This window comes from Haemaphysalis longicornis, unplaced genomic scaffold (assembly GCF_048455015.1).
Source record: "Haemaphysalis longicornis isolate Haplotype H1 unplaced genomic scaffold, Haemaphysalis longicornis Haplotype H1 scaffold_3, whole genome shotgun sequence".
NCBI lineage: Eukaryota > Metazoa > Arthropoda > Arachnida > Ixodida > Ixodidae > Haemaphysalis > Haemaphysalis longicornis.
Window position 1 is genome coordinate 19573488 of NW_027526335.1, and position 20573 is coordinate 19594060.

Here is a 20573-nt window from a genome sequence, read left to right on the forward strand (position 1 = left end):
TTCAACCATGCCTACACAAAAGCTGAATACTCGACCTCGGGAAAAAAAATTAATGACAAGCGACCCGCTCATTTTTCAAAGCCTATTCCACCACATGAATGCACTGTCGACAGGGAAATGTGCAAGAGTATACACTACCTGTGCAGAAGCCGTGGAGTTTGTTGCACTGCCCAGCTGGACTTGACTCGTTTGGTTCATCAGCTGTTGCGCTTGCTGCTGAATCTGGAATACAGAGGGCAAGAGGTATGTATAGGTGAATCACAGTGCTGCCTCAAGCAGTAGTGTTCCCAAAACTGGAGCTTGCTTTCTTTCTTTCTTTCTTTCTTTTTTTTTTTTTTTTGCTGCCGAGGCTCTTGTAGTAAAAGTTCGCCAATCCCAATGCCCTTATACACTAGGTGGTGCAGACAACAACTGTAGAGCAACGAAAAGACGTTTTCACCTCTCAGACTACAAGCACACACACATGCTGACCAAAAACTGAAAACCACCTCGGTGCAGCTGGGAATTTGATAACCAATGCACATCTGTGGCAGCCAGAGGAACACGCGTCCTCAGTGAAACACCTTAATGGCAACAAGAAATGTTTCAAGTCAACCCATCTTCTCCCAATAAGGCCACCCAACAACCTGATCCCTTCATGCAGCGCTTTAGTTGCACAACGAAGCTGCAAGTTCCCTTTTTGCAACCCCCCTCCCACTTAAATGTTTAGCTGCAAAGCAAGAGGGTCCTCACCAGGTGTCTCTTCATCGCCTCAAACTGCTGGGACTGCGGGAACTGGCTGTTGAGGCTGCCCATGCCGCCTCCATCCAGGGATCCCGCCAAGCTGTTGCCCGTGCCGGCAACGTTCCCGAAACTGGGCGGCGGCGCTGCTGCTTGCTGCTGCTGCTGCTGCAGTGGGCTGCCAAAGCCAGGAGTAGGGGCCCCCGGGGGAGCCCCTAACGAGTTGGGTGGAAAAGGGCCGGGCACCGTGATGTTGGGCGGCGCCATCCGCTGGGGCCCAGGCGCACCCAGGGGCCCTGTCAGGTGCGACTGCGCGCCCGGCTGCATCTGGGAGTTGACTGCCGCACCCAGCCCTGCAGAATGCGCACCCAAGGGGGTCAGTCACACGGGATTTGCGCGGGAACCTGATTTATGGCTCACATAGCCAGTGGCCGTGGAAGGCATCATTCACAGAGCCGTTTTTCACCCCGTTACGTCACCGTCACGTCCCCGTCTTCCGTCAGGGGCAACAGTTTCTCAGGCAATTTGTCACCGAAAACGGTGCAACGGTGACGGGAAGACAAGCTCAACCTTTCCGTTCTGTCAATGCGACGGGACCACGCCCCGTGGTAAATCAGCCAATCAGAAAACAAATTTTTACGGCTAAATTTAGCGAAAAGTGACCACACGTAAAAATCTAAGCCATTTTCTTTACTTTTCAGATTAAGCACGCTCAATTCTAGGCCAAACTGATCACTAGGCGGACGACCCTGTACTTTTGACGGAGAGCTCCAGTACGAACGCTGCTCCGTTACGTCTCCGTCGCAGTTTTCCGACGTGACGGTGCCGTGACGGAGAAGGTGATGGCAGTGCGACTGAGGGCAAACAATGTCCACTCACCAGGGGCTGGCCCTCTGCCCGGCACGGCCGCCCCAGGAGCCAGGGCATTGGGTGGGACTCCCATGGGAGGAGTACCAGCGTGCATTTGCTGCTGCTGCTGTTGCTGTTGCTGCTGCTGCTGCTGCTGGAGCTGAAGCTGCATCTGTTCCTTGCTTTTGCGCCGCTTGTCTTCCAGCTCCTTCTGGATCTTGTAGATCTTCTCTGCCAGAAGGTGGTAGTACTCCTCCTGCAGACAACCGGGGATCGCTCTGTTACCATGCGCTCCTTCTTGACACACAACAAAACTGGCAAAGCTGCGCAAAGCTTCAGCCCAGTATGAAAAGGTAATCCCTCGTGGGGAACAAGCTCTTTTTTTTTTTTTTGTATAGTCCCTAGCCATGGCAATGGGCGTATCGATGCTGCTTTGAACAGGCACCGTGGCAAATCAGGGTTACCTGCTCTGCAACATTGAGAAAACAAGGATGCCATGCTCGGCTGTGCAGGCAGACGGACTGACGCAGCAGCATTTCACCTTTGAGGGGTATCGTGGCACACAGCCTCTGAGTGCATGCGCGACATCATTTTCAACAATTTGTGCAGGGCTCGATGTGCTAACATACAAGCACTGAGGATGTGCCTCACTGCATCCCGCAGAACATTCACGCCCCCAAACCCAGACCGGAGGGGAAGGCACACTCACCCTGCTGTTGGCCATCTCGTACATGTCTCCCTCGACCATCTTGGCATATGCGACTAGTTTGTTCATCCTCCGATCCTGCAACGTGGCTGGCTCGGGGGTGGGGAAAATGGCTTGCACTCTGCACAGGGACGGGGGAGGAGGAGGAGGGGCACAAAAAGAAGGCGACACACTTTAAGTAACACACCACAAGCTAGGCCTTTTGTACACTGAAATCCGCAAGCATTCCGACCACAGATAGGAAACAGAAAAAGCTTTCCGAGTGCGGCTAGCCTCCGAAAGAAAGAGGCGAAATGCACGCTGCTCACATCTTGAGCACCAGGTGATGCCTGAGGTCCCGGGTGACTGACTGGTGCCAGTCCTTGGCGACTCCTCCTGTCGGTTGCGCAAGGGACACTCCACCCGGAGCGCCGCCAGGGGGAACCACCTGGTTGGGGGGAACTATGGACACAGCGCCAGGGGGGCCGCCCTGCTGCTGCTGTTGCTGTTGCTGCTGTTGGACTGCCTTCATGAGCTTGGCTGCTGTCAATGCTGCTGGTGATGTAGGCCCTCCAACGAATGGCGACTGGGGCCCGCCTGAAACAGCGACCAAAGGTGTCAGCAAAGCCATCCAACAATTTGTGCAACACTAACATACCAAAGGATCAGAACGAATTTCGCCACAGCCTTCCAAGCCATGCTTCCCTGCCTACCTATCACTTCCCTTCTACGACGGAAGCCAAGGGCTCCCATCACACCGGGTCAGTTTGGTGATGGTGGCACACTAAACACAGGACGGGAAACCAAGGAGGGGGAGAGACAGGCCCACCTTGCGCAGCGGGACCCAGGGGGGGCCTCTGGGGTGCCTGGGCACCCATGGGGGGAACGACCGCTTGGGGCGGCCCCTGCTGGGGCGCCACCGAATTTGGGCTGGGCCCTGACAGCAAGTCCTGCGGGGAGCAGTGGCTGGGCCCCGACGCCACCTGAAGGTCGTTCACTGCACAACAAGGAAGCAGGCCAATGGAATATGGCTAGCAGAAAAGCCCACTCTGGTGGCTGTACACACGTGCCAAGCTGTGGGCGACAGCAATTTGTATCATTTTACAGAGCCAGGTTTTGCAGTGGTATCACTGTCACCCTGCCATAAGTACCGTATAATGCGGAATATAGGTCGAGATTTTTTACAGGTAAATTTGCCGAAAAGTCACCCCTCGACCTATATTGCAGTCACTGGCAGTTGTCATCTGGCTACCGGGCAGCCCATCGAGCCCATCCAAACCCCAAAGACACCATTGCCACCACCATCAATCGGACGCGACGCCATCTTTGTTTTGTTGCTTCTCTCGCTGTCGGCGAATGTGTGCGTGCTATTTTCTTCTTGCTCAAAATGAGTTTAGGCACTTGGTGCCGGTTTACAGCAGCATTTAAAAGAAAAGTTGGGGGTTTTCCCAGGCCAATGACGTGTCCTCCTTGCGCCAGTTCGGTATCACCAAAAGAAGTGTTGCTAGCGGCGTTAGCTGAAGGGGAAGCTATCGGTATGCAACGCTCGGAAGGCCTCGTTTCATGGGCGCTGCTCTGTGCACCTGTGCTGCTGTACAAAGGGGCAAATTTTGTCCGCTAGCGTCGTGCGATGTCTCTACGAATGGATACCCCAAGATGTTTTGCTGACCGCCTGCACAGACTGGCTGTCGCTCCGGTCTGCACATGAGTGTCCCATGCTTTGCGCTCGCTTCACGATGACATGGTCTTGCGAGTGTTGAAGAAGTGCTGCATAAGCAATGCCCTGGACTGCACCGAGGACGACCTGCTGTGTGGGCGACAGCGAGCCAGAACAAGTCGTCCGACGATACTTCAGACAGTTTTAAGGGGGCTCACTGGTCTTTGATCAAAAAGTTTATTTTTGCAGTTATGATGATGAAAATTGGGGGACATATGTAGTTTTTCATTGTTATTGTAGATATAAAATTTGTTTTTGTGTAAAAAGATTATATTCAGATTTGTTTGGATTTTTATATTCGATTTTTTGACAGCCTTTGTAAAAGAACTGCTGGAGGGATGCAGCTAAACAGGGTACCAGTGAACTGTGCACAAATCAAGGAGTGCAATAAGACTAACATTATCGTTCTATCTGGTCTGTAGCAGAAGTTACGACCGTTTGAAGTTTGGGGTTGGAAGGGAAAACCGGTTTTTCTGGTTGCCACCTTTGAAGCCCAAATTTCAAACGGTCGTAACTTCTGCTACAGACCAGATAGAACGATAATGTTAGTCTTATTGCACTCCTTGATTTGTGCACAGTTCACTGGTACCCTGTTTAGCTGCATCCCTCCAGCAGTTCTTTTACAAAGGCTGTCAAAAAATCGAATATAAAAATCCAAACAAATCTGAATATAATCTTTTTACACAAAAACAAATTTTATATCTACAATAACAATGAAAAACTACATATGTCCCCCAATTTTCATCATCATAACTGCAAAAATAAACTTTTTTGGTTTAAGACCAGTGAGCCCCCTTAAATGGGTAATCTGAGACGAAACAAGTTATAGCCTCAATGGTTGGTACCTAATTATTTTTTTTTTGCATTTTTCGGCTACAAGGTAAGGGGGTCGACCTATATTCCGCATTATACGGTAGACTTGTGGGGAGGCCTCTAGCACGACGCTACAACAACCCTGTGGACCATATCCATCCACACCCTGGTCTCCTATTGATGCCATAGAGTTGCTCAATCTTGCCTACAGGCGAGTTTGTTGGTAGAGCCAGCAACAGCCTTGTGATTTTGCAAATTCAGTTTTTACGATAAACTGCCACTAATTTTTGCACTTGTAAAATGCCGTAGTCTGCAGAGAGGTTTGAAAGAGGTTTCTGGCCATATGGAACAGTTTTGGAAGGAGGAAAAAAAAGCAGGTTCCTGACGTTTGCCATACGTTGCTCAATTTGGCGGGTTAAGATTAATACACCCAGCACAATGTTATTGTTTTCTTCGAGATAACGTGACGCAAATAAACTATTTAAACAGCCACTGATGTTATTTTTGCGCTTGAAAGAAAAAAAATGTGAAAGAAGTGTCCGCTTGTGCAATGTTCGGTACTGTTAACGCGTTGAAAATGGCACTTATGATGGCTTACATTTGCTCCTGAACAAATCACTCGCACTGATGAAGAGTACGACAGCAATGACATTTATGCTTTGCATCAGCGTAATATTTCACAAAATAGCTGGTTCAGCTTAGCAGCTTCTAATGCAGAATGCAATTTATTACCACCTGCTACCTATGATCGGCGGCCACAAACCAGCACGTGAGGCAAGTGTCCCTTCCCAAACCCGAATACAACTGGATTAATCAGGTTTTTCACATGGCTTAATGCTCGCCAAAACCAAGTTGGCACACTGCATTCGCTGCCAAACAGCGCATCGCCACTCGTCACTCCCATTGAAAAACACGCCGAAGATTGCTAATGCCTCAGCACGCAGGCATGCTTTCAAGGCTCAACCGCTGGTACAACGCATGTGCAGGCCCAAAACAGAATTAGCCAGCACTTCACAGCCAAAGCGTAATGTCCAGCACCACCCATACGCCACTGGCCACCAATTGGATTCACACACTACCCATGAAGGCACGCGACTGCAGCAAAGCTTCCTCTCTCGGTAATTTTGATAAAATTTGAATGTGCCTATGACGATTCATTCACCACCTTTTCATTCACCAAGCAAAACTTTTATCATACAGTGTAAAACCAAACTGGCTATACATTATATACTTTATATTTCCGCCTCTGGCAGCACTGCCTCATAGCTGAGTGGCCTGGAGCATTAGGTGCATTATTTTGCAATTTGAAAATTCGAATTTCCGATAGCGCATGTTTTTCTTTATAACAGTAGAGCTTTTGCAGCTGGCTGTAATGTGTGGCGTGTAGCGCGTTAAAAATATCAAGAAAATGCCGAGCAATTATGAGTGTGTGCCTCACGGCGACCGCCAAACATCCAGCACACGCCATGCCTTTAGCAATAAATTTTAAAAAAGGAGAGAGAAAGAAAGAAAATCCTGGCGAAAACATTGAGGAGCGAGGAAATGCCACGTGTGCCCGTGAGCGCATGCCTCGCAGCGACCGCCAGTCGTCCCCGGCTCAGGCAGTGGCTTTAGCGAAAACTGGCAAAAACCCCCAAGGAGCACCTAGCGTTGCCTAGCAACCAACAACAGCTGGCGTAACACCTGCTCCATGGAACTTCGATGCGACTATAGGAACACCGAGTACACGAGTACAGAATGGGGTATGTGAAAACTGGATAATATATATATTTTTTTTTTGCACAAGTCTAACATTATTATTACCATGCCCTGCTCCTAAAGGCAAAGCAGTGAAGTCCAACCTCAATGTGACGAACTTCAACATAATGAAACCGCCAATATAACAAACTAAAGATTTTTTCTAAACTTCAAGTGTATGCACACCATGTATTTTCACCCTCTGAGTAAAAAAGTCCCGTTTGTCGAAATTTCAATGTAACGAAGTCGCATGGACAGCTATGCATGAAATTTGGTTATAGAAGTAGATTTTGGGAGATGCAAGCGGCAGAACGAAGTCTCGATAAAATGCAAACAGCGACACAGGCTGCCCCATGCCACGGATGCAGCGAGGCTCGGAGTCCGTGAGCGAGCTCCTTGCCTACAAAGTGTGTGGCGCCGTCGCCATCGCATGCCACTGCTTTGTCCTTCAGTCGTGTTCACTCGTGCTTGTTGGGTTCTATCGTTTCAGCAAGTGCGTGGCAAAGCATTTGAGGGTCTTCATGAGCCTTGCGCGCCAGTTTTTTTTACACTCGCGTCCGCGATTACGCGGCGGCGGTGGCTTCTGTCTCGACCAGAAAGCGACTCGCGCCGCATGCGGCAGTGGGAGAAGCTTGACGGCTTGCGCCTATGAGGAGGCACGCACCATACAGCGGGAGCTTGCTCGGGGATGCCAGCTGGCCCTGCCAGAGACGATTAGGCGAACCACCGCGGAGGATAGTTGATGGGTGCTTTCCTAAGTGGCCCGTATGATGCTTTTCACAGTGAAAATTTCACCCACATTATCAGCTTTTTTTTCCCGTGTGAACAAGTTTGTTTGCCCACTGTGTTGAGTTTCAGCGAGCAGTTAGAAGTGGTCACTGGAGCTACCAGCATCATGCAGGTGGTCTCCGCGGCTGCGTCAGCGCGCCGCGTTTTTGCAAGCAGAAAACACTCCGTGCGGTTCAGGCTGATGCTTGCATAGATGATTAGGCTCCAGCAGAAACATAAACAGTGTGCCAGCCTAGTATGCACGCCACGTTTTTGTTTGGAGGAACCGCTTCAGGTGGCTTCATTTAGGAATTTTACGGACTTCGTCACTTCGAGGTTTGACTGTATTTTTTACACCACTGTCAGACTGTGCTGAGGCTATGTGCGTAGCCAATGTGACGTGCCATTAAAAATCCCAAATTGAGATATCGTATTTACTCGCATAATGAACCCACTTTTTTTCCAGGAGATTCGGCATGAATTTGGGGGGAGGGTTCATTATGCGGGAAAAAATTGCTTTAGTTTTAAAAGTTGAAATTTCATCTAATAAAGTTGCTAAGAGAAGCGCTGTCGGAGCCATGCCATTTTTGTAAGAACACATAGGTAAGTACAGGGTTGTGCGACAATAATTGGAACACTTCAAAATTCTTTCCTGAGCGCAAACTTCACACAAACGTCGCATTTTGTGGTATATTTTGTTTGACACCGGGAATAACCACGATACTTACCTGTTTACTCTGAAAATAAATAAAATTGATTTTTGCCTATGGGAAAATGGCGGCTGATTTGGACGTGCAAGCCAGCGCAAGTTGATCTTGGAACGACGGCGCCGCCTAGGGGTAATCAGAGCGAAACACACATTTGGGATTCCCTGTAGGAAGGAGCCAAATGGTGTAGCAGACGATAAGAAAATGTGAAAGAGGGTTTTCGATCATCTGCTAGCTCATTTGGCTCCTTCCTAAGTGCATTTTCTGATCGTCTGCTGCACGCCCATTTGGCTCCTTCCTACTACCGTGAATCCCTAACGTGCGTTTCACTCTGAATGCCCCAGGTGGCGCCGTCGTTCCAAGATAAACTTGTGCTGGCTCGCACGTCCAAATCAGCCGCCATTTTCCCATAGGCGAAAATCATTATTTTCAGAATAAACAGGTACCGTATTTACCCGATTCTAACGCGCCCCCAAATCTAACGCGCACCTGATTTTCCTGGCAAAAAAAAAAAACGAAAAAACTTGCACCTCCGATTGTAACGCGCACGGGACTTTGTGACCCAGACAAACAAATGCGAGAGAAACGGACGATTTATTTCCCAAGTAATCTCACTCATCTCGCTCCTCGTCGCTCTCCGCTGACCACAACATCTCAGCCTCGGTGCCTTCAAGCGCATTCGCGATGCCACACTTCTGAACGAACGTTCAACCATGGTCCATGGGATCGTGGCCCACGCCTCGCACGCCCATCCCGAGAGCTTCTCCAGAGGTGCACGCTTCAGCCGACTGCTCGTTTGGAACGCGTGGGAGCTGCTGCTGCCATTGCTGTTTGTTATCAAGCGCGCAAGTGAAACAATTTGACGATTTGTGTGAACGCCGATAGGCTTGCTGCGTCCGAAAAATCGTTGCTAAAAGTTTTGGCGCCATCTTGAGATGGTGATGGGTGGGACTAAATTTCCGCTGTTTCGGCAGTTTCGGTTTTGTATCCAATTCTAACGCGCATGCGATTTTTCGGCCTATTTTTTCGGAAAAAAAAAAAGTGCGTGTTAGAATCGGATAAATACGGTAAGTACCGTCGTCGTTCTCGGTGTCAAACAAAATAGACCTTCCTGTGAGTGCTAACAGAGCAGCGGTTCACTCAGGAAAATTTTTCAAGGTGTTCCAATTATCGTCGCACCACCCTGTATGTAATCAAATTTCTTTTTATTTCCAACATGCTAGTGGCCCCTTTACTCGCCATGGAGCTGTCCTCCTTACTGAAGCCGCCTGCCGCCTCACATTTGTTGTCGGCCCACAGCGCACAGTCTTCCGTGCCGTCACGGCACTCCAAAATTTCTTTTTCCACACCGGGAAACTTCCCTTCTTCAGCCCACAAAACACACGGCGATCCTTGTTCACCGACCAAAAACCTCGTTTTCTCCCGTAGCATACACGCAATGCTTCAACACTGAACTGCCACCCAGCCGCACGGTTTCCGTGTGCATTAACGCATGCTCCTCCACCTTCAGTTCAAATCTGGCTGTGCTGCTCATGTACTGGCCCATCGTACGGCGCACACCAGGAGCACAAAGAAAGGTCAGAGTACAGCTGAACAACAAAACCAAGGAGCGTAATGGCGAAGTCGCGGAACAGCAAGAGCAGACGAGTGCGGAGTACATTTAGTGCTTTGTTCGCACGCCGCCAGAACTAGCCAGAACAGCAAAGAGCAGGGAATGAGTGCGGAGTACATTTTGTGCTTTGTTCGCAGGCAGCAACGTTTTTATGGAACAAGAAGGTTTGTTTTGCATTCAGCAGCAAGTGGCACTAAGTGTGCAATTTTTTTAATTGTGAGCCACGGCATTCACGTTCACATCACCTGCTACTGTTGAGATTTTTTTTGTTGGAATGCATTTTTAGCATTTCTGCGCGTACTGTAGCGTGATATCAAGTTACTGCGATGGTGTACGGCATCATCAACCATCCCGAGATAAAAACATATTCCTGCTGCATTTTTTATTCAAAGTGGCAAAAAGTTGATTCTCTAGAAGACAAGTGGGGGAGAGTTCATTACGCGAGTAAATACGGAACGCTGCAACCATGAGGGGTTTTTCTCTTTATTTTTAATGAACATTCAAAATTCTGCTTTGCAACCCCAGATTGGACTGCCCGATCTTAGTGTAGAGACAGGTCAAAAGCTCCGCAAAGCAAGGTGACCGCTCGTTGCACTTCACCAGCCCTGCACGATTATTATGATCGTAATTTGAGTAAAGTTGCTATGTTTGCCCACCTAGACTTTGGCAGTATTTCACCCCACAGACATTAATTATTACTTGCGTTCAACAGTAACTAGACCTGCCATCGGGCAATACCCAAGTGCATCCTGACGATACAACATGCACCGCAGCTTTTGACAAATCTATCTTTTTATTCTTGCAAGCCCGCTCGCTGCCAAACATAGCAATAACTTTCCCCATTTTATAACATGCAACAAGCCAAAAATTTCACTTTAAAAACATTAGCTTTATGTAATTATTGTGTATAGTAACTTTACACGATTAGTTTATCTGCGTTACTTCATCTGCCTCATAGCCCAATTACACACACACGCACGGCATTTCCCACTCGGGGACATATCATGGTGAAGCCGCGGGCACCACACTGTTATTAAGCGCGTTTACATGGATGCGACAATAGCGTATCACATTGGATTTGTCACATTACCATACGGCATCGCATGTAAGCAGGACAATTCGCTTGGAAGACGCGTCGCATCCGGTGCGCTTAACGAGGGTAGATCGAGAGAGCAAAAGCGACTTCCAGAACGCATGTAGCGGCAGTCGCATCACATTTCGCAGCTCGGCTTGGGTGTTGGGAACTTTAGGCTTAGCATCGTGGCGGACATTTGATCGCCGCTGTCTGTACAACTGCGGAAGACGATCCTTAATACAACTTGCCAATTTACCATCCCCCTTCTCGTATGTGGAACTTTATTTCCGCTATAACTGCCGTTTGAGCGATCGGTATCCAACACATCTGCCGTGGCCTGTCTTGATTCTACCGCACAGGTAGCGCCATCTTTCGGCCGCTCGCCGCACCGCGCGCCGCGGTGCCGGGTATTGAACCTCCGCGGTCATTTAGCATCCGCTAAGCATCGTGGCAGATATCTGATCGCCGCTTTTAAAATTAGCACCGATAATCCCTAGCTCAATTTTTCACCACAGCATCGTCTAATTTCTCGCATGTGGAACTTCTTTTTCGCGATCAGGTTGATTTGGAAGAGTGGCGACAATTTGTTGCTACCGTGGTCTGCGCCGGTTCGAGCCGCTTTGGGCCGTGCAGCACTATCTCACACCCATGTCCACCTATAAGTGGCACTGTAATAACATAATGAGACTCTGTGCCAGGTGACTCCATAGGATCACACGCTATCCTTGTAAGTTGTTCGTGCTCTGAGGACTTGTGGCAGCCAATGCATCATCATTGCCATCCTAATTGTAATCACTTTATGTTAACTGCAGGGCTAAGGCATACTTTTAACTGCTCCTACCCAGCACCGTTTGAACCCATTAATCGCCCCCAATCCTTGTTATCTCATCCCTCAATCGTCACTGCCCCAAATTTATATCTCATCCCTCCACCGAGTTACTTGCGTACCCCTACTTCTCACCCCGTCCTGCATTGGCCGTCTTGTTAACGTGGTGGTCCTAGGTGCACCCTTAATGCTTCCTTCGCACGCAACCACTCGCTTCCTTTTATGCAGTGGATACTGGGGTAGCAATGGTGTCCCTTCTGTGTTCCAACCAACTGATCAACCTGATGTGAAGTTCAAGTAATGCATGAAAGCGGCACATAACAGCAAGAGGAGGCGCGCGTGCAAGGAAGGAGCGACTCACTCTGGCCGACCACCGCCTGTCCCCGGCCGACGAGCTGCCCTCCGCCGACGGCCGCTGCCCCCGCCCCCGCGCCTCCGCCAGCCGCGTTGTAGGGCAGGCCCAGGGCGGCGTAGGCGCGCTGCATGTCGGCTGGGGCGGGCCCCTGGCTGGGCTGGCTGGGCTGGAGGGCGGCGCCGGCCTGCTGCTGCCGCCGGTCCGAGGCCTGCTTGAGGGGCAGGCAGACGGGGCAGTCGTTGCGCGTACAGTTCTTCCAGTGCGAGATGATCTGGCGCGAGGAGGCGCAGTGCGGCACGGGGCACGCCTTGCCCGCCTGGCAGTTGGTCATGTGGTTCAGCACGTTCTTCATCGTCCGACAGTGGGGCAGCGAGCACTGCCGCACCTGCGAGGAAGAGCGGTCACTCGCACGCCTCCTAACCCCCTCCCCCGCGCACACGCACCTCTCCGTTGGCTGCCTGGGACTCCCTGCGCTGGCACTTGTGCGCGTGCAGCAGCAGCACCAGCTGCTGCTGGATGAGCTTGCGCTTCTCCGGGTCGGCCGTGGACGGGGCCGCCGCCGCCGGGGGCCCGCCCAGGGGACCCCCGCCCGGGTGCGGGGGCGGCGGCTGCTGCGGGGGAACCACGCCGGGGGGAGCCCCCATCCCAGGGGGGGGACCCGCCAGCTGCTGCTGCGCCTGCTGCGGGGGCGGCGGCTGCCCATGTTGCTGCACCAGCGGGGGGGAAGGGAACAGCAACGCGTGAGCGGGCTCTGCCAAGTCGCCCAACAAAAGCGCTCACCATTTTTCAACGGCCCACCTCCACCCCCACACTGCTTACACGCAAGTCTCACGCTGTCGCACATTAGTGCTCTTTAGCATTTCGTTTTGGCAAAGAATTAGGCTGTTTAGAAACACGTTATTAAGACTGGCAATTTCACCTCTTGCTCTTGTCCCATTTTTTTTTGTGACAGAAAACAGCACATCACAAGTGAGCCTCTCATCATCGATCAAGCTTAGGAGGTGCAGAACATCTCAATCCTCCTGCATAAAAAGCTGGCACCCAATGTAACCAATAGTGCTACAAGTGCACGTAGCTGTTTTATCCTCTTCCCCTCTCTACCCCTGCCACTACGTGTGTGGACGAGACGTCAGATCACACACGTTTGTGGCACGTGGCTATGCACAAACACATGCACACACACGCACACCCTCTCTGTTGATACAACGGCAACTTTCTTCCACGTTTACTTCGACCAGTATTTCCACTATGCTCACTCGCCAAGGGAAGCACTTTACTGAACTAAGAACTGAAGCAAAGCATAACTGCGATCTCTTTTTTTTTTTTTTTTTTTTTTTGCACTTTACCATGGAAGTTGCTAGATACAGGTAGTTTAACATTTATGCGTCCTTACTTTGCTCCTTCTCTAGAGAAAAAATAAACGCTTCAAGAAGCGTTGTCAATTCCGTTCTTAGAGAGATTGCAAATCAAGCTGCAGAAAAATAAAATAAAACACACGAGCGGGAGACACGTTTCCAGGATCTTCGCGTTTTGTACATTATCGAACTTCTGCTGTTGTGAGTACAGTCTACGCCCGTTACAACAGACCCTCTGAATCCGGAAAAAAACGTCCGCTGTAGCCGAAGTATGCAGTATCCGACGGGGGGGAAGAGGGGGTGAGCCCTAAAGTGGGTACTTTGACCGATATTGCATATGCATAGTACATACACTTTGTTCTTTCTACACGCCTGCAGCACCTCTGCACAGTATTCCTGCGAGGGCAAAGAATCGCGTAAACACCGTTTCCAAAGCTTAGCACCGGCACTTGGAAAAGGCCTAGCGTGCGGTCAAGCGTGCAAAGACGCATGATGAGCTGAGCAAATAAAGCAAGAATATAACTAGGCGCAATTATTAAGCAGCTATAAACATCAGGCGTGGACATCAGCATTAGCTAGGCTCTTTTAAATCCCCTAACGACAAGGCAGGTTTTCCCAAAACCGTTTGTCAACAAATCAAACCGCTGCCTGACGTTCCCTCAGGGCAGCTTACATTTTTAGCGATTTTAGTCTGGTCATTGAAACAGCTGTAATGAAATAATCTGATGACGGACAGCTGTAAAATCTAAAGCTAGACCAGTTGGACTGCGCACGGTTACCGGCAGATTGCACACAATGGATGGGGAACAACCCCCCTACTTGAGGCATTTCTTACCTTTTTCACCAAACGGAACGGGAACGATGCATGCGTGGGAATAATAAAACCCGAACTTCACTTAACCCGAGTTTTTTATTACATTAAAGGACTGACGTGGGCAGACTCGCCTCCGAGTGCACCACTTCCAAGTATTCGATAGCCCTGTTTTCAATCTCACTGGAGTCGCGTTTATCGGCAGCGGCCTTGTTCTTGACGGTAGAGCGGACAGTCTGCTTAGACAGGCCTGTACTTCTGGCGATGTCGGCAGTTTTTCACCCATGTTCAACAGCGTTAATTACGCTTAATTTATCCCACAGTGAAATCAGCTACCCTGCCGCTCATGCCGCTGGTCGCGCGCACACACACAAAAAAAAAGCCACTGGCACTGGCTTGGCTGCGCCAACGACCCAGCTGCCAGCAATGTTGCCAGACATAACAGTTTTCTTGCCAAAATAAACAAAGAAAAAGCCCATCGGGTGTCGGCCCCGCGGAAGTCCGCTGTAAACATTCAGTTGAAACAATTTTCGCCTAATATTTAGTCTGTTGTAGTCGATAGTCTGCTCTAGCCGGGTCCGTTATGAGCGGAGTGGACTCCATTTAAAATGCATGGGGACCAGACAAACCAACAGAAATGGTCTGTTGTAACCGAAAGTCCGTTGTTGCCGGATCTGCTGTAACGAGCGTAGACTGTAGTGTATTTGTATTCGTAGTGCAGCGACCTACCAATGCAGACCAGCCTGTTTTTTGCACTGTAGTGCCCCTCTGAGACCTGTGCACAATGTGCTCCACTGAGGGGGAGCGGAAAGTGTGCCACGAACGGCAGCCACTCACGTTCTGGAGCTGCGAGGAGTCCACGCTGGAGTAGCGCGGGGGCATGCCCAGAGCGGCACCCAGGTTGGCTCCCATGGGCCTCTGCTGAGGCTGACCCAGCTGGCCCATCGACATCACCTGGCCGTAACCCCCGTGGAACGACGCCTGGCCCATGGCCCCACCAGGACCCTGCACACCGACAGGAGCACCTCACTATCACAGGCACAAGGCGTTGCATGCTGCTATTCTACTGGAACGCTGTACCTCGCAACTCCGCCGACTACGACCGCTCGCCACTCTAGCAGCACCGCTTCAGGGCAGCAACTTTCATTTGCTTCCGCAACACAAGGCAGCCAGCCTCACCACTAGGAAAATGGCATGTGCCAGTAGCCTAAAAGTTCAAAAGGCCATCATGTGCAGCCTTAACACGAGCACTACACAATAAGGCATGCTTTTTTAAACCGTTATTCCAAGACAACCTGATAAACACAGCCCTTAGCCAAGTTGTGCTACTAGCTTGCACCAACTGGAGCTTCCACCAACTGGCAGCTCCCTTGATCCCAGTCTGCCCAAAGCTTCCTGCACGCAGAAGAGAACCAGCACAGAAGAGAGCGACGCACCTTCATGGCCGGCGCCCCCATGCCGGAGGGCCCCCCCTGGTGCGGGGAGTTTGGCCCCAGCAGGGCGCCCAGGGACTGCGGGGGCCTGGGCTGGCCCATGGGCGGCCCGTTGAGCAGGGGTCCCCCCAGCAGCTTGGGGCCCCCGCCCACCAGCTGCTCCTTGGGGCTCCCGTGGTTGGCCTTGCTCTGCAGCAGCTGCGAAAGCTGCTGGTGCCGCTGGCCAGCCACCTCCTCGCCGCCCGTGCCGTTCTGCTGGGCCCCCCCGGGCTGGGGGGGCCCCAGGTCCCCCAGGGGAGGCGGGCCACCCATCAGCTCCTCGGGCAGCTCGTTCTCCAGGTCCCACAGCCGGCTGAAGTCTGCTGTCCAACACCGGGCAAGGGGTCAACCCCCGCACACACACACACTTGCCACTGCTGTGCTACAACAAGAGCCTCTTTCGAATTCGGCAGCATTTATGGAGCAAGCCAGCCCTCAAGATGCTACGTTCCTCCGCGATCAAACAAACATGTCCACATTCACTCTGCTGCAGAAGTTTGGCATTGGAAGCAGGGAAAGCAAAGCGCTATCCTCCAGCCAAGGATGTTTTCTGCACCAATTATGGTCAACAATGCTGTCACATGTGGAGCTACTTTCCTATTGTCAGGGTACAGTCATTTTACACCCATTTTTCTTGTAGTGTACAAGTAACTCCTGCAAGCACACCGTGAGGACGCAATATCGCATCAAAGCCAGGGCTTCAACCAAGAAGGGAAACCGTACGTGCTCCCGAGAAATGAATGCACCCACAGACAGCTTCCTCATCGGAATGACCACATATGATCCTCACTTGTCTCCCGACGCCAGAAGGGCCACCACACTTGTGGTTTGGAACGTCAAGCACTGCTTTACTTGCCAGCTCCTAAATTTACATTCATGGCACATTCCCCACCAATTTTTTTGCAACTGTCCATATTAACCGCAAGTGTCAGTCACTCCCAAAAACCCCAGCAACTCAATAGAATATCCAACAGTAATCAACTGCCACTTTGTTTTGAAGTTTGAGCCTAGAATTTAACTAATGTGCCTTGTTCTTTTGTGAGCACCCACCCTTACGCAAAGCACTGCAAAGTTGTCTGTGGATATTTTAAAACAATTCCAGGCTGCCATTCTTTGTGGCCGCAGCTATTGGCAAGAGACAAAGCAGCGCCCCCAGAGTCAACGTCAGCACAATTACATGTCCAGCACCTCAAACACTGTGGATGCATTGTCAGGTTTTTGGTGCTAGTGCATATGCATGCTCTAAAAGCCCAGAACACTGAATTCACGGTAGCCAAAATGAGCACCATTGCAACAATAGAGAGCTCACATGTCAGCAATATGTCACTAAATAATACAAAATTCATGCATGAAAATATCAATAATGGTGATACTATTTGACACTGCTTTCATCATAGGCGCTTATTTGCTAAGGAATATACACCTAGAGCTGCTCATAATAGCATCCCCTGCTCGATAAACGTTTTCAGAGCCCTTCCAATCTAAGAATGCACTTATTCATAAATGCTTTATATCTACAGAACATCGATGAAGTAGTGACTTCAGCCATAGGTTCTTTTCAGCCCCGAACTACGAGACAAGACTGATGCTGCAACTCCCTCCTTTTTTGGGTGTCATGTAGCTGCAAGTAGCAATAAAGCTACGTTTTCAATGAGAAATTTCACAACAATGTCCACAATTGCAAACCTTGGCCCCACAACATTTTCACGGGCCAAGTGAAGATGCTCTCCTGTCATGCTGAAAGGGCAAATTTTTTGCTCACAACGTCTTGCTTGCTGTACAACAATAAATTTAGCTTAGGGGGCGGTTTGAAGAGTACATGCACTGGGCTTCCTGTGTTCCATTTAACAGCGCGGGACACCACCCTAGGGTGTACGAAATGTGTGCACTTGAAGGGAGCGTTCAGTGACAGCAGTATGCAAGGATCTGCGTGCTCCACACAAATAGCAGGTGTTTTCTGGCATAACACAGTGACGTAACGAGCACAAGCCAGCACAGATGTCAGCAGTGCACCTGAACATGAAAGCCTATGTAACAGGTGCAAGATAAGCAAATCTGGAAGTTGCTCAAAAGAACACTCTGAACTTTTACAGTGCATACGAACGATGCTCGTATTCGTTCACCACCATTACTTGCAAGCGACGACTATGCCGAGGATAATGCGGACGAGACTCTTTCGGGTAGCGGGAACAGTGCCTATACACTAACCGATCAGCTGGTCGGCTCCGAGCGTGATCGCGCTGGGTGCCTTGTAAGCCAACGATCGCAATCATTGCGAGGTGACCGGCAGCCTCAATCTGTGTCAACCGAATACACTCTTTCGAGGCACCTGGCGAAAGCTACGGCCACTCCCCCTTTTCCATGTTTACCAACGAAACTATCCTGATTTTGCAACATTGACGGTGGCTGCCGTGGAAGTAAACGCTGCGACGCGGTCTAGTGGGTGCCCGCTCTCAAACCAGCAAGTCGCTCGTGGCATGCCGCGATCCCGCCCAAAGAGGTCGACAGCTCGCCGCAGCAGCAGGAGGAGAGTACGCAACGTCTGGCACTTAGCGCGAACATGTAGCCCGTGCTTGGTGCGTGCAAAATGCTGCGAATTGGCGAATTTTTCAGGAGACGGTCATCGAGCACAGGCGGCAGAGAGCGGAGCGCCCCAGTGCGAACAAGTGTGCGGGCCGCGGAACTGAAGCGGGCTACATTCCCCGCTGTGCGTACGGGGCGCAGAAGAGGCTGTCCGCACACTATCGACGCGTTTCGGCAGCGAAACAACGTAGTCTAAGCCGCAGCACGAACATCAACAGCATTTTGACAAACCTGCCTTGGAACAAAACGCCTAAACAGGGACAAATTTCGCACTCAAACGACGATACTCCGGCACTTTCTAAGCGCAATTAGGGTTAGCAGTCCGTCGCCTCACACGGTCTCCGGCAAGATCTCGAAGTAAAACTATCGTTTCCAATTCCAGGGATTCATCGTTGGAAGCATGTGCAAGGCACCCGACGCGGCTGTGCGCGCAAAAGCCATCAGCAGCGCTTAGCAAAAATCGGCGGCTATTAGCATACGAACAAGATGATCCGACGGGGAAGTGCAGAGACGGGAGCATTGCTCGGGAACGACGCTCCGAGCCGCATGCTAAACTGAAAGCGGCATCACACAGGCCAACGCGAAGGCTCGCGATGACAACTGCTGCGGAAAGCCGGTCAGCCGCCGGCATGCGATAGCGGGATCGTAGAGCTCGGGGACGCGAGCCAAAACATGGGTTTGCTGAACGACAAGCGAGCAAAAGCAACCGATACACAGCATCCAACAGCAAGACAAGACTTTAACCGGAGAAACCAGCACCAATGCAGATTGGGTATGAAAGGAAAAACGAATGTTGCACTTACCTGCGCTGTCCGACGACAATCCAGTTTCTGCCAACTTCTGCCGCTTATTCGGCGGCCCATCCACAAGATGGTCAGCCATATTGATAAGCCTAAACCACCGAAGCACTATGCGCTCAAGAATGGGGAAGATTATCAAGAATTTAAACCCTCGACATACCAGTACACTTTTAGGGGATCTGATGGTCCAACACGCGCACAAATATATGTCGACACAGTCCGATTTTCTTCTTCATGGTCAAGGCACGGAGAGAGTCTCTTCATGATCGTGTTCTACGGCATCGCACTACCCCATCAAAACTTCAACGCTCCGCGAGTGCCCAGGCAAGCACTGCCGAGCATCCAGCCGTCCGGAGCCGCAATCGCACGACGAAGGCTTCTCAATCCCTTACCGGAACTCTTCCATGAAGATCATGTGGAAATAGTCGTCTAAAAAACGACGGCTAGGACGAAAAAAGAAGCCGAAATTCGGCGGAGTACACCTCAAATTTTAGGCCCCTTATTCATCCAATATGGCGGCTGTTGATGAAAAGTTTTTCTACGCTTGTCAGAGAAAACAACGAAGATTGCCGAGCAAACACTGCCAAGGAAATAAAAACCTGTGATTGGCCAGCGCTTTTCACGTGACACGGCGCCTACAGCGCCATTGGTTCATTTTTGCCTGCTCGCAGCAATGGCATCCCGAACACTCTCCGGAGATTGCCGAGCTGCCCACGAAGACCGTCCGAAAATGCATTTTGAGAGATGTATGATGGGAAGCAATGGCTGCCCTCCCAGGATGCACTGCGCACGGCAGCTTGGCGGGTTTGCCACTCGGCTGCTTGCGCTTGGTGCGACAAATTTCTTGTTTCTTTGCTAACCGGGGTACCTACACTCTTAGTAAACGCATGATTGTTTACACTTTCATTATTTCAGCTTGCGTTATATAAAAGTGACGTTACGGCGGGCCGTGGGCTCAGACTTGCTATAGCCGTCATTCAATCAATGCCTCGTCTCAGCCTCGAAGGAGATAATTCGTGCGCATTTCCCACCTAGCTAAATAATTTATTCATTATGTTACTGAATGATTCCAAATTTACACGTGCTACTTGTCGTTCACAGCTCCTGCTACAGCCACCTTACGACGCGCCCGTAACCCGCCGCTGCATCAGCTGATGCGCCCGGCGTCAGCTGATCGACGATAGGCTCGCATTTGGTCTCAGAACCGCAAGCGTCCCGCGTGGAGCACAACTTAAATTTGCACTCGAAAGAACGTCCTCAAAAAGTTAGGAAACCTAGTGGGTGTGCTTAACTGCTGAACATCTTTTTTAGCGCTTAGGCTTTTCTAGCGCCAGCCGGATCGTTTTAGAATGGATCATTTTTTATTGCTTATGGGCCTGTAGTACCTGGTGCATAGAGCACCCGGAATAATCTAAAATCACCTAGTATTTATCCGGAACCTGAATATAACAGCATATTTTTTTTGTTATTTGTGCGCCGTAACTTGGTGCAAAACGCGGTTGATGGAATTGGCGCGCGAGCGTTCGCGGCAGCTCTGGGGTCATTCATTTTGCCTTCCTTGGCTGCAGCCTCTTAAGAGAGAAACCTTTCATTGTACTTTGCATCCTCCTCCTTTGTGTGTGCAGGTTAGGCATGTTAATAGCTGCTTTCGGCAGGATACGTTCGGAGTCGTACGGAATGAATACTTG

General features: G+C 50.6%; 1 protein-coding gene across 5 annotated transcripts in view; it reads right to left on the minus strand.

Moving 5' to 3' along the window:
* The window catches only part of Nej (CREB binding protein nejire), a 34778-nt gene extending 15231 nt beyond the window's left edge, over nucleotides 1-19547 (minus strand). The window contains exons 1-11 of one of the 5 annotated variants that reach the window (XM_077702510.1): nucleotides 18889-19546; nucleotides 15467-15825; nucleotides 14868-15035; nucleotides 12308-12571; nucleotides 11871-12249; nucleotides 3084-3251; nucleotides 2584-2851; nucleotides 2279-2396; nucleotides 1600-1825; nucleotides 733-1073; nucleotides 139-222 (exon numbers count right to left, since the gene is read on the minus strand). In XM_077702510.1, coding sequence (XP_077558636.1) covers nucleotides 139-222; nucleotides 733-1073; nucleotides 1600-1825; nucleotides 2279-2396; nucleotides 2584-2851; nucleotides 3084-3251; nucleotides 11871-12249; nucleotides 12308-12571; nucleotides 14868-15035; nucleotides 15467-15825; nucleotides 18889-18967 — 2454 coding nt within the window. In that variant the 5' untranslated portion in view covers nucleotides 18968-19546. Of the gene's footprint in view, nucleotides 1-138; nucleotides 223-732; nucleotides 1074-1599; nucleotides 1826-2278; nucleotides 2397-2583; nucleotides 2852-3083; nucleotides 3252-11870; nucleotides 12250-12307; nucleotides 12572-14867; nucleotides 15036-15466; nucleotides 15826-18888 lie in introns of all 5 variants that reach the window. The other 4 variants (XM_077702511.1, XM_077702512.1, XM_077702513.1 and 1 more) reach the window with 4 other exon arrangements.
* Nucleotides 19548-20573: the final 1026 nt, after the last annotated feature.